Raw genomic sequence first — 15,147 nt, forward strand, 5'->3', positions numbered from 1 at the left:
TGGACAAGATGACTGGGAGAAAGATACGACTGGGGATTTATCACGAAGACTCAATGTTGCTTCAACATCTCTCTGAATAAGTCACGACCATGAGTTTTGATGCTGCTTGGACGCCGATATCTGCAGAATGAGGATATGAAGCAAAATCAAAATGTTAGTTGTTCTTTGTTAATGAATTCACAATGGCAAAATGCAAACATTCATATATTCATTGAATATTGCAAAATATGTGTAATTTTATAGTAAGTCTAGATGTCTACACTTGTTCATTATCTAATATTGTAAACATGTTCTTGTTGAGACTCTCAGCACACTCCCGATCGAGGATCGATAGCGTTTACAATCACAAACACTCTTCGCAGCATGCCCCATGGAAGTCTTTCCACATTTTAAGCATGGAAGAAAAAAAAACACAGAATAACGCACGACATGTCATAGTTCATCGCGTGCAAAGTACTTTCACAACTATGTGATGTTTCAAACGGACGGGTCTACGGGCAGTGCAGTCAAAGCATGCTTACAGTTACAGCAGCTGATGAGCAGCAAGGCAGCGCCAGCTCCACGTCGCGCCAGCGGAGCAGCGGCTGCTACGGGCTTGAAACCCCGAACTGTGAGTGACCCCATGCACTACACTAGTGGCTCGTGGTGGTCTGTGACGTGGACGTACTACTCATCATAACTGGGTGGGGAGCATGAACACAGGGCTGCCAACTCTCACGCAATCAGCGTGAGACTCACGCAATTCAACCAATTTTGACTGTCTCACTCTGATAAACGAAATCTCACGCTAAACCCCCAAAATGGAATGTAAAAAAAAAATATATATCTCTAAATTCTCTGATATTCCGAATATCGATATGCCCAAGCCCAAAGTTTCGAGATTTTCCCGCGCGGGTGTAAAGCTTAACCAATAATAATCGTTTTCGGTTCGCGCGCAAAGACGAGCTATTGGATTACGATTGGTTTCTACCATACCGCGTGAGCGTATAGCTTGTACTTATGGCAAATTACAGTATGTATAGCAATGACGTGTGCTTTACATCGCTTGACGTACTGTGTACATACTAGTAGTACGTACGTTCGTACGGCCGCACAGCAGGCCGCCATGCGCTAGCCAGGAGGTTGCTCCGCTCCCACTGGCGTAGCCAGGGGGGGGGGGGGGGGCGACGGGGGCGGTCGCCCCCCGTAAGATTTGGACCGGGGATTTGGGAGGCGGAAAAAAAAATGAGTGTATACTGTATGCATGCACATGAAGCGGGTCTCCTTTGCAACCTTTTATCAAATACGATATTTTTTTTAATATTTCACTCAAAGTGTGCACCAGATCGTTGAATTTCAATTCAAAATATGCAAAATCTCTCGTGCTTGGGAGGGGGTATCCCCCTCCCAAACCCTCCCCCTCTGTGCCTCTTTCCCTAGCCAAGTACACTTTTTAGATTTACAAAAAATTCTGAATAATTCTGAGTGCACAAGACTTATCACTTATATTCCGAAAACGGAAGGTTCCCTCATGTATCTTCAGGGGAATTTCCCCTTTTAATCGACCCTTTCCTCCCTCAGCCCCCCCCCCCCCCAAAAAAAAAAAATCAGGTTTTTTTTGTGATTTCTCAAATGTTGATTCCATCAAATATGCGTATACGAGATATCTCAATTTCAACCTTAAAAAGATAAAAGCTCCATCGGAAGGGAAGGGTGGAGATAACACTCGCCCACGCCTTCTCCCTGCTCGCCCCCCCCCCCCCCCCCCCCCCCCGGCCATGCAAAGAAGTAGACTGTGGCTATACCCAGATCGCTTTATTTCAATTCTAAAAACGCAAAAGCTCCGCGAGCGGGAAGGGGAATCCCCTTCCCCTAAGCTCTATACCTCACTAGACTTTATACATACGCACAGATGGTGCACATTCGGAATAAGAGCTAAATTCCGTGATTTTAACACTTCGATGAAAAAGTATTGCACCAAAAATTTGCACCAGATCGCTGAATTTCAGGTCTGAAAACGCAAAATCACCTTCGTGTGGGAGGGGATATGCCCCTATCTACACCCTCGTGTGCATGCTTTTTCTGTTTGATTGCTGAACAGACAGCGTTCATGATATTCAGTGTAAGAATTAATACAAGAAGACTAATCTAAATTATACCATTTTATAGGCAAATTGTTCAATAATAATCTACACTAAAATATACTGCAACCTTAAACAAGTGGGACTGTTTCAACTCGATAAAACACGCAAAAACATGCATCAAATTGCACCATTTGCAACATCAAAATGCAAAAAGTTCTCGCCGTGGGAGGGGGGACACCCTCCCCTACCCCCTCGCTCGCTCCGCTCGCTCTGGTTCAGTCGCGTTCATGATATTCAGTGAAGAGAATTAATACAAGAAGTGTATCTAAATTATACCATTTTATAGGCAAATTGTTCAATAATAATCTACACTAAAATATACTGCTACCTTAAACAAGTGGGACTGTTTCACGTCGATGAAACACGCAAAAACATGCATCAAATTGCACCATTTGCAAAATCAAAATGCAAAAAGTTCTTACCGTGGGAGGGGGGACACCCCCCTCCCACACCCTCCCCTCCCCCTCGCTTGCTCCGCTCGCTCGGGTTCAGTCGTGTTCATAATATTCAGTGAAAAGAATTAATACAAGAAGTGTATTTGAATAATACCATTTTATAGGCAAATTGTTCAATAATAATCTACACTAAAATATACTGCTACCTTAAACAAGTGGGACTGTTTCACGTCGATAAAACGCGCAAAAACATGCATCAAATTGCACCATTTGCAACATCAAAATGCAAAAAGTTCTTACTGTGGGAGGGGGACACACCCCTCCCACACCCTCCCCTACCCCCTCGCTCGCTCCGCTCGCTCGGGTTCAGTCGCGTTCATTATATTCAGTGAAAAGAATTAAGGCCAAGTAAAAAAAGAAAGCAGTTTCTCGTCCGGGTTTTTTGAGCAAGGCGATGAGGGAGGCCCTTACTATTTGATATCTTACTATTTTTTCTAGGATTGTCAAAATGAAAGTAATATGTGTTTCTCGTCCGGTAATTCTGAGAAAGGTAACGAGAGAGGGCTATACTATTTTCTATATCCAATTTATGAAATGAAATATCACTCTGGTAGCTGTGTTATGAGAGACCAGGTCCCAAAAGTATGTCTTGCCTGCACTCTGTGCATAGATATAATATGTACCATACTTGAAATGAAACTTCATGCATGCAAAAATACATTTGCTTTTTCTTTCCACTACGTACACTACAGATGTTTATGTCAAGGGAAAATGACCATCTTAATACTGGTATTACTTAGTGTTAATGGCATTTCTGATACCAGTGACAGTGTACTTGCAATTCTGATGTATTGTGCTATTAATTGAATCAGGTATAAAACATTCTATCAACAAATGTACGACTGAAATAAATTCCATGATATTCAAAACACTGCTTTATTTATGGAATCATTGGTGTTTGTGACTTTTTGTGTCCACACAGATGGTATATGTATCTGCATCTCTTCACAGCATTGTAGCACATTCAACTAGAAACTGGCTGGTACAATTGCAGATGGATGTCAAAATGATACTGATATGGCATTATAGCATTAAACATTTAAAGATGTTTCTTCATGTTCTAAAAAGACATTTGATAATCACTCATCATTTGGATGATGAATGATTGTATCAGTGTGATACGACTCACGGCCGTGTCCGTGAATTTACATAGTAAAGAAAAGTATCCCGCAGAAATACGAGACAAACCAGAGTCCGTGGAAAAGTTATTTATTTTGTAGATACACCTTTTTAATAATTCTACATTTGCTGGAAAAGCGCATTCATTTTCTCTTCAAAATAGAACAATACATCGCCGTCAGATGCAACGTTACAGAGCAGAGTGTTTGGGCCTCTACACATTCGAATGTGTTCATGCGTGCGTGCAGACGGCTGATAGATCAGGGGGATGGGGGGGGGACCCTGACAGCTGCAGACACGCATACGTATACGCGGCCAGCACGCACACGGCCACTGCACTGGCACCGTACCTTCCGACACTGCACACACATGCACATAGTCACAATGACATGAAAATGTATACATACAAACTCGATACAATCCTCACAAGCATTTGTACAGTACAATTCATCCGCTTAAAATATGAGAAACGGGGAAAAATACGAGCAATGCGCGAAATATGCGTGGAATATCAGCGATTGTTCGCAAAAAATGTTGCCGCTCTCGCGTTCACGACGATACCGAGTGCGCTGTACATCACAGCCCAGGCCCGCGCGCCGCGCCCATCCAACTACAGTTCGACTGCTTTGTGGGTCATTCTTTCTTGCCGAGCTCGCAGTGTGAAATGCGTGCGTTATTACATACGCACTACAGAAGCTACAGCTGTACTCCAGCTAAGCAGAGGACGCAAGGCGTAATTAGAAATGAGACATCACGATTGGTAGGTGAATTGTCGATTTTGTTATTTCGGCGGCCGAAAAAAATAGTAAATATCAAAAAGGTTGATGCGGGCGGGGAGCGGGCTGGGACGAGAATTATGAATTTCTTGGTATTTTCAGCGCCATTTTGAAAATAGTAAATAGTAAAAAAATCGATGCGGCGGCCAAAATCGATGCGCGCGAGGACGAGAAACTGGTTTCTTTTTTTACTTGGCCTAATACAAGAAGTGTATCTAAATCATACCATTTTATAGGCAAATTGTTCAATAATAATCTACATCAAAATAAACTGCTACCATGAACAAGTGGGACTGTTTCACGTCGATAAAACGCGCAAAAACATGCATCAAATTGCACCATTTACAACATCCAAATGCAAAAAGTTCTTACCGTGGGAGGGGGGACACCCCCCTCCCACACCCTCCCCCCCTCGCTCGCTCCGCTCGCTCGGGCTCGGTTGCTTCGCTCCCTCGCAGACTAACCGCCCCCCCCCCCCCCCCTAACATGAAATCCTGGCTACGCTGTTGTCCGCTCCCTCGCTCGTGCAGTGTCTCACGCCAAACTCTCACTCAAGGTTGGCAGCCCTGTGAACATTCGTCACATATCTCTTATTGGCCTCATGAAAATCATCCTAACGCACTGTTATTTGACATTAATCTTGCCAAAGCCTTCGATAATCTTAAATCAAGTTGTATGAACGTTTTCGGGTCAGTTAGGGAGGCGAAAAACATCGCGAATACTTACTGTTCGTCCACACAGCACAGCCAGCTCCTCCGGACCGGTGACAGGTAAACTCAATATTGTTTACATTCAAGACGAGTTTATGTAAGATTTGACCATGTGAGGGCGCTATGTCAAGGTAATCCAAAGAGATTTGTCTCCGTAGCTCCTCGGGTAATCTCACTGCAGTTCTTGTTCAAGTGACCCTTGTCTTGGTGATACTAGTACATTGTACATTTAATTGTTACATGTATTCAGTTCAATTCGATTTGTTTAATTCAGTGACTGAAAACAAGATTTAGCATTTTTTTTTCTGTTTCATTTTTTTTTTTTTACATTTGAAGGGTTGTGTAGAACTAGATTGCTGGAGCAATGGACAACTGTTTGATGAGAAATTCAGAGATGTTATAAAACAGTTGGAATGGTAGAAACTCATCAAATGTGGTGACCTTTGAGGCCTATGTGATATTAAGTCTGGAGTGCATAAAAAAGACATACCTACAGCAACAGAATATGTAATAAACGTGACTGGTACACACATACACATTACATAGCACAGACAAACTCAAGTCAAGTACTTCTCAGATGTTTGCTAAATGTTAAAATCTTTCAAGGCTTTTGAAATGGTTCAAGCCCACTGCCTTGAATCTCAGGATAGGTCACAGTAACCAGTGCTGTTCGTTATTCCGAAGGTTCGTTAATCCGAAACACACAAATTCCCTAAATATAGGGGTTCGTTAATCCAAAAATGAAAAAGGGTTGGTTAATCCGAATATTTGTGGCGTTATCCCGAAGGTTCGTTATTCCGAAGATTCGTTATATTCCGAAAATGAAATTCGGAATAACGAACCTTCTGAATAATGAATCTTCGGACTAAAGAGCCTTCGGAATAACAAGCTGTAACCACAGTAACACCAGCTAGCAGAGTGAATTCCCGAAATGGTATACCCCGGTACACAAAAGTACATAAACACATATTTTACACAGTACACATATACACACATCACATACACAAAATTGCACATGTGCACATACACATAGCTTCTTCTTTTTTTTTAATGCAAAAAATCTTTTTGACTTCTTTCTTTCAAATGATATCACACACACACACACACACACACACACACACACACACACGTGCACGCATGCTCATAATATAACACATACTTTGACCTTTTGGTCAATATCAGGGTGGCCAATATCAGGATCACAATAATATGGGTAGGTATGTCATCAAACAATCCTGGAGATCTGTGGTGTTAGTACAATGTTAGCCAAAATGCAACCAGTAATATGAGGCAGGAACCTTCCATTCTCACACGTTATCCCCTGATAAAAGAAAGAAAAGTTAACAAAAAAAAATCAAACATATACTTCAAGTAGTTGTGCAGTCACATTTATTGGACACAAGGTATTAAATGAAATGAGCAATAGAAAGAACACAGGCCTACCAAGGCTGCCAAGATCCATAGAAAACTATAAAATATGAACTCAGTTCAGCTGAATAGCAATACAAAAACTGAAGGCTTTGAGAGATGCACTTGAAAAAAAAAAAAAATCTCTTTCCAAGATATAGCCATACATTTGAAAATAAATATGCACAGGTAGAGCAACAATGCAAAATGAGCTAGATACTCAATTAGGCTCACGACGCTCAGTCACAGTTGCTTCTTTTCTCCTGGGCTTGCATTCTCATTTTATTGTTACGCAAACAACCAAGAGAAACACGTTAAAGCTGTATCAATCACCATCGAACCTGATGAAACTAATGATTTAAGGCTGTGATGTATCGCTTTGGACACGTTGGATCACTCTACACCACGCTGATGGATCTAGGTACCGAAACACACCTGGAAGAATACAACGACACGGCTAGATGTATAATGTCCTGGAATACATATAAGTATACTGTCAAAAATGCACATTATTTTATCACTCTGGAAGAATCCACAGTAATCACACAAACACAGACACACTTGGAAACAAATCTCCGTATATGACTCAGGTATAAATTCGAAATACAGAACAGTATTTTACGCGTTCGATGCCATATTATCTTCACATCGCATAACCTTGTCGAAAGGGCTCATGTGGTACAAGGCATAATTATGTTCACTACAAGCCAGAAAACTGCCCACAAAAAAATAATAATAATAAATAAATAAAAAGGTGGCATGGACGAGGCTTTAGACATATCCAAAGTGTGAATCCCAAAAAGGTTTGGGTGTGGGTAGTTAATCAATAACCATCTCTAAATACAGCATCACCATCACATAATATTGGGTCAATGTAACGCACAGCTACTAGATGCTCTATTCAGTACAAACAATTGCACCCTGACGAGGAATTGAGGATTGAAGGTTATATTTGCATGGGCAATTCAACACAAAACTCTCCAGAGGACATGCACTCTTATTAGTCATTGTTACCACTGTCCGCAATAATGAGTCTTATAAGGAATTCCACTATTACACACACACAATACTGCCTTTGTGCCATAAATGTTCTGCATTGGGGCATGCTTATTAATGCTATTGTTGTGATAAGTTGGTCACTGTGCTTCATTGACAAATACACGCCTGCAGGAACGCACTAATCAGGTGGAATAAGAACTGTCACTTGTGAACCCAGCACATACTACAGAAAGCAGTATCCAAAAGTGCCAAAAAAGAAGAAGTACAAAGCATGTAGATACCACAGGAGGTATACTGCTACAACCATGTGGTCTTCACCAAAGATTTTCATGTTGGTCATGTTGAAGAATGGGAAAATACGCAATGTGGCTACATACATTTCACATTCAATTACCTGCATCCAAATCATTAATCTGATGCCTTTTGAAGTAGCTTTAATTATAGTCTAGCACAAGTCCAACTGAAGGGGGAGTTACAAACAGCTAACACTACTGGCCCTTGGCCTTTTTGCACACTGTACATCTCACTATTACATCTGGAACTTTTTAGAATGAACACCAATGAAACAAATAAACTGGAATTTGTCATGCTTTCCAGCATTGCACTCTTCTGCATACACATACCAAATTTGCATCCATCAAATTCCATGCCTTAAATCAACCAAAATCACTGGAATCTTTAAACAAAAATAACAATGATAGTGGCGAGGCGTAAGACCTACACTTTGTCTCTTTGCACAACTGCCTGCCCAGATGGAATGTTACCAATACAATTTCTGACCATTTCCACAGCAGACTTTGGCAGCAAATTTGTACTGACAATTTAATTTCTCTGTCTTATTCCACCTTTTTTTCTTCTTTTTTTTTCACTCTGGCTCTCTAAACTGAGGTTTGGTTTGAAGCATCACATTTATGAATAAACTTGGCAGCTCGTGAGCAAACGACCCTCAAATAATTCAGGGCAAAATAAATCTGACACCGTCGCAACCCTTTGGAGCAAATTCGTCGTGAAATACGAAGAGTATGTGGGTTAGGAATACGAGAGAGATTTGTGTAAGCACAATGTGGACAGGACAAACTGAGCCTTACAAAACTTACTACTGAGAAATAACTCACATCTGAGATACACTTTCATAGTAATGACAAATAACAAAGAGTTTGGGTAATTCAGAATTTTTGTATTTTTTTGTGTGTACATTCTGTATATATGAATAAACCTTTCTCAGTACCACCTCTTTTATCTTCCATTGAGAGTGACATTATTCTTTACTCATTCTTTCATGCATCCTTTAATCACTCTAGTTTTGGTTTGTAAAGCAGATTGTGTATGAATTACTACAAACAGTACCATGCCATACTTCTTTTTTCACGTCATATATTATTAAATGCATATCATCAAGTTACACAATCATCTCTAAAACATTCAAGAAAGTAGTACACATTGAGGAGAGAGCAGGAGAGTACAAGGCAAGACCTAGCTCCCGAAGATACCTTGGTCATAGTCTAGATGCAGAAAAAATCTTGCACATAACACATCATAGAATATTGCTATTAAGCCCTGTATGTCCTGACTAAACCTACCATATCCATCATCAGAAGTAGAGGTATAATGCTGCAAATAAAAAGGCAATCATTAAAGGGATCGTACAGTTTTGGTTGAGACCTAATTTCAGGTTTCTAACATCTTTTGGTGAGATAATGAGAAACCTCTTATGAAATATGAAGGAGCATGTAATTCAATGAGGAATTCAACGTTTATTTGATGAAAATTGGTTTTGAAATGGCTGAAATATCCAAAAAAAGAGCGATTCTAATAAAGTGTGAGACCCACACTTTATTACGATCGCTTTGTTTTACTTTGTTTTTGGATGTTTCAGTCATTCCAAACCCGATTTTCATCAAATAAATTTTGAATTCCTCTTAAAATGGCATGCTCTGTACTATATCATAAGTGTTTTCTTTGTATCTCAGAAAAAGTTAAAAGCCCAATTCTCATCTCCACCAATACCGTATTATCCCTTTAAAGACTGGGAAACATGGGGAGAAAAGGATGGACTGATTGAATCAATCTGCATTTGCTTCCCACCAGGGTATATAACAAAACCACGACTGACACGGGTCTGCTTGAATAGAGTTGCCCATCTGCAAATGTGTGCACCAAAGCGTACGCTCATCGGTAACATTCAACTCCAGTTGAGATTATTTGGCTACATTTGTGCTGCGTTGCAAAGCTGTACATGATTCGATATAGGAATTTCTGACTTTATGCGAGTCAGGCCAGCCTTCCAAGTGCATGGTCTCCCCGCGCCACCGGCTCTTCAACCCTTTGTGGGCTGTGAGTGCTGGTTGGCACAGAAAACTCCATAGCGCTGTACACACTGCCCATAGCCCCTGGCGCACAAAGGGTTAATTGAAGCTCAGCATCTGATACTGCCAGGGGTTTTGAAAGCAACGCAAACGATCCTTCCATCCATCTCTACCCCTACAAGAAATCCACCATGCCCTGTATGCGTCTTATGCGATTCAATTGCTGACTGATTTGGTACTTGCAATCGCTGACTGATATGATACCTGCAATGCATTTTGGGTAACAGTCTACACATTACAGTTTATTGAATCACAGCATGCAGTACACAAATGCACATGTGGAGGTTATGTCACTGTAATCACAATTAAGTTTTATACGTATATGGGGCGCAAGAACATCTCCATTCTGATTGGCCAAATGTCAATATGATATTGTGCAATTACTTTCAAGGCTTACGCTCTATAGAGTGTACCATTGCTACATGATTTATTCTTTCAGTGTTGACTGCATATTGTGCACCATACATTGTATTTCATGCACTGGATGTTTCACTCATTTACATAAACAGTACATTTTACCAGGCTATTTTTGCATGTGCTAACATTTATTTGTTTACTAATCAGAATTTTGCTGATATGATAAGTAATGTCAGGCCACAAAAAAAAAAAATCCATCTTACAAAAATGCTGTAGATACAGCAAGTTAAATGGTCTCAGACACATTATCATGCCTAGCATGCTATCACAGCCTTATGTAATCTTGCACAAGCATTGCCAATGTCATGCTTAAGTCTGTGTATCACATGTAGGCCGAATTATGTCAGAAACATAGATCTTCAAATTCATTCAAGAGCCTCCTGGAGAAATATTTAATTCTGCTAGATAAAATACAGTATACTTTTCGGCAAATCTTAGTCGTGAATAGATTTGAATAGATTCAGGAATGAGATGCAGACATGATGCCATTCACTCCAATACGCTTTCATTCAGAGAAGCCGGCAGATGATAAATTATCACAGTCGCATTGCTCTTTTACATGTCACTTGGAACACTTGGCTGAATTGACAAATAGGGGGGAGGGGATCCATCGGCATCACAAGCTGATGGTGTACGACTGGCCGTTGATATTGTGGATGGGTGTGGCCACGGGGTCGGTCAAGCACCACTCGTACCACACGCTCCGGCTGCGGCAATTTCTCCAGAAGTGGACGGTCACTTGAGAATTTGCTTTCAAATGGACTGGTGTCTGAGGAAAAGGCAAGAAAACTCAAAGAATAAACATTTACATTCATATGTCCCAAATTCTGGATTGAGCCTGAACATAAAACCAAGAAGATTTGCTTCATGCCTCTATGTATCTTTAAAAAAAATGGTGTTCCACGGCAGCTGTTTGACAGTGTCTGGTCTTTCAGAGGGGGCTTGAACCATACGTCCCATGGTTCCTTGCTTAATACAAGCATTAGCTGCTCCTTTAGCAACCACATACAACAAATCAAATTATGATATGCAGAAGTCGTGATGAACTATTTGTATATAAAGTATTACTGACAAGACGTGATGTGAAATTTCCCTTTCATATTCTTCATAATACAGCCAAAGATTGTAATGACAGGTGTAGTTTCTCAAACATTTCAAATCAGAAAGGCTATTAATTCCTTCAGAGAATATCAGTGAAATCCACAGGTTCCATACTTTGTTTTGAAGTGATGACAGAAATGAAGCAAACTTCATATTGCAATTGTTACTATTTTGAGGCACCCAGGGAATTAAATATAAAGTGTACTATTGCCATGAACAAATTCCTGAGGCACCCAGGGAATTAAATATAAAGTGTACTATTGTCGTGAACAAATTCATGCCTATACTATATATTTAAGAAAAAATGCTCAATGGTCTGCTTACCTCTCAAGCAGTGGTGGATCAAGAGGGGAGCGTACCGGGCACGCACCCCCTCTTTATTTTTTGTCAAAACAAAAGAAATAAAAAGAAAAAAAATGGGGGGCGAACGCCTCCTTTTAATTTTGTAAAGGCGCCTCCCCTTTACAGAATTCCTGTATCCGCCCCAGTATCAAGTATATTTTGGCGAATATTTCACTTATCCTTACCTTAATATGCTAGTAGTTGCTCTCATTTGAGACTTTTTTTAAAAAATCGATCTGCTTTCAAGAATCACTCTGTGTAAATATAATTAATATCCTGATTGTTTTGAAAGATTTTTGCAAAACATACAGTAGGTGTAGACAAAATTTCCACAAGTAATACCACTGTCATCACACTCACTGCATTTCATTCATGCTTCTGACACATATATCACAATTCAGATTTTCATCAAAAAGAAATCAATAGACAGCCTTTTATACTTACTTTTAATGGAAAGAATATTGGGAACCAGCTAAACATTCCTTCTGAATATGTGCTTGGTTCAGTACCTGGAAGAGAAGGGACAAACCATTTGCAATGATATCATGAGTTTGTTTGTTTTTTCTTTTAACAACAACAAAAAACAAAAAAAAACAGTTTTCAAAAGGAGTGTTGTTGTTTCACAGGCTCTACAAAGTCTGCTGTTAGTTTCTTGTAGAATCTTTTCAGTTGAAAAGTGCACAGTCTAAAGTCTCCATTATGTTTCACTGAAAAATATATATAGGCATCATTCTACAATACAAAACTAAACAAGGAAAAGTAGAAATTACGCGGTGCGTAATATATGTCCCCGCCAGAAGTAGCATTTTGCAGCAAAATGTACAATACAGGACAAAAATCAAGGTCAAAGGTCAAAGAAGTCAAGGGTCAAAATTCTGTGTAGAAGTTTTGAAGCCCTCACCTAACGCCATCACATAAAGCAAACGGAATCGAAATCGGTTAGAAATGGCGAAGGAGTAGCATTTTGTAGCCCTTTCACGATATAGGTCAAAAATCAAGGTCAAAGGTCAAAGAAGTCAAAGGTCAGAATTCTGTGTACAAGTTTTGAAGCCCTCACCTAGTGCCATCACATAAAGCAAACGGAATCGAAATCGGGTTAGAAATGGCGAAGGAGTAGCATTTTGCAGCAAAATGTACAATACAGGTCAAAAATCAAGGTCAAAGGTCAAAGAAGTCAAAGGTCAAAATTCTGTGTAGGAGTTTTGAAGCCCTCACCTAGTGCCATCACATGAAGCAAACGGAATCGAAATCGGGTTAGAAATGGCGAAGGAGTAGCATTTTGTAGCAAAATGTACAATACAGGTCAAAAATCAAGGTCAAAGGTCAAAGAAGTCAAAGGTCAAAATTCTGTGTAGGAGTTTTGAAGCCCTCACCTAGTGCCATCACATGAAGCAAACGGAATCGAAATCGGGTTAGAAATGGCAAAGGAGTAGCATTTTGTAGCCATTGTACAATATAGGGGCATTTCCGTGAGTTGTGCGACATGACCACCAAAATTTTACCCGCATATTTCAGGACAACTGATAATCTTACTTTGTTAGCCATAGTTTGAAGTGTGTGAAACCAACTTTACCTTTAAGAAAAGTTCCCTTTTGTGCATTTTTATACCTTTTGAAGCCAGAAAGCATTTTTTTTACCTAAAAATCTCTAAAAATGCATTTTTGTTGCTCTTTGTGATTATTTTTTATATTTGAGGCTCAAATCAAACTTTGTTTGGTTTTACAAATAAAAAATATATTAATCTAGCAGAAAATAAAGTGGAGACCTCGATATAAGATATGTACTTCGGACACCAGCGTGCTCTTACATAGCTCGAGAAGCTGCTGTAACGTGAGTTACCGAAACATGAACTTTTTAACCTCGCAATTTTACTATGCCGAACTGCGACATGGTATTTTGGATTATCAAATAACTATGCAGCACACATCCAAGAAATATGATGGGACTTATAGTCTTTGCTTCAAATTCTCATAACAGAGGTATTAAAATTGTAACGTGAGTTACCATGTAACGTGAGTTACCGACATGATTTTTCTTTAATACCAAGAAATGATATGAAGGTTGTGATTGTAAGTAACCAATGAGTACATGATTACTGAACTCTTGTATTAAGATTCTATTTCCAGTAGATTGTTATTCTCTTAGTCTCTCTCTATCACCAAACCAACTGGTCTACATGTACAATGTATTAATTACACATGTTCATCACATGTTAACTTCTGAAAGAAACTGTTCCATATTTACTATTTAATATTACAGTGCATGTATTTACTGATCTGTTATGAAAGTTGTTAAAAGACATTTCTAAAGCTGCATGGACCTTGTTCCAGCAAATTATCAAAATTTTGTGATAACTATTAATAGTCTCCTGATTGGGATAATCACTGCATGATTACTCTTGAAAAGTTCTTGTTTTTGTAATTCAAGTGATTACTATTTGACATTTCATAGTTTATACCTACCTGTATAGACCAAAGCCATTGTTTATGAGGCTGAAACATTTACATGTATGAACAGAATTTTAAGATTGGAGCTCGCTTCCTGCTGTTTTTTCTGAGATTTTTGAGAACTGAACATTGTGAATTTGACACGCTTATGTGTTTTATACTATTCTACTCTGAGGTTTTAGCTATATTGTTGCAAAATCCTACAATGAAACTTTTCCATGTTTACTATAATTTACTTTACATGCTGACCTATTACCAAAAACTTGTTGAATGTGAACCTCATTATCAGACATTTTCTTTAAGAGCTGGACAGTCATGTACCTTAAAGCAAACTATTAATATTTTGTGATATTAATAGTTAGCCTCCTGATCACAAAATATTTACTATTCATGTTTTTCATTGGGATTTACTGCTTCAGTCTGCTTGATTACTCTAGAAAACACTGGTACTATGTATATACTTTTTACATGTATGTACAATTTAAATAATGGCTACTTGACATTTCATAGACCAAAGCTTTTGTTTTTTAAGGCTAAAACATTTATGACCATGTTTTATTAAACTGATCAATACTGGTAGCAGATAACTAAAATTTATCTGCAGTTTCTGTAATTCAAGTCTAATTTCTGTACCAGTTTCGTATATGAATTTGTAAACAAATCAAACATACAAACAATTGATTATTGAGTAATTCAAACAATTATCAAATAATTGGAATATAAATTGCATTGTTTAAAAGTTAAAAGATTTATTGAAATATTTCATTTCTGAACCTTTAAACGCTCCACAGACTACATGTACAGGTCTCTAGTCTCGTGACTCAGTGTATTAAATGGAATAGTTTATGGATGACTTGTTTTATCTAGATAGCCTGAAATCCATTC

General features: G+C 39.1%; 1 protein-coding gene across 1 annotated transcript in view; it reads right to left on the minus strand.

Moving 5' to 3' along the window:
• Positions 1-10,665: 10,665 nt before the first annotated feature.
• The window catches only part of LOC139728230 (protein arginine N-methyltransferase 5-like), a 28,391-nt gene continuing 23,909 nt past the window's right edge, over positions 10,666-15,147 (minus strand). The window contains exons 12-13 of the mRNA XM_071639192.1: positions 12,260-12,324; positions 10,666-11,141 (exon numbers count right to left, since the gene is read on the minus strand). Of these exons, the coding sequence (XP_071495293.1) occupies positions 10,989-11,141; positions 12,260-12,324 (218 nt within the window). The 3' untranslated portion in view covers positions 10,666-10,988. The remainder of the gene's footprint in view (positions 11,142-12,259; positions 12,325-15,147) is intronic.

Source organism: Diadema antillarum, unplaced genomic scaffold (assembly GCF_040938485.1).
Source record: "Diadema antillarum isolate AM-2024a unplaced genomic scaffold, OU_Dant_1.0 seq00000170_RagTag, whole genome shotgun sequence".
Taxonomy (NCBI): Eukaryota; Metazoa; Echinodermata; class Echinoidea; order Diadematoida; family Diadematidae; genus Diadema; species Diadema antillarum.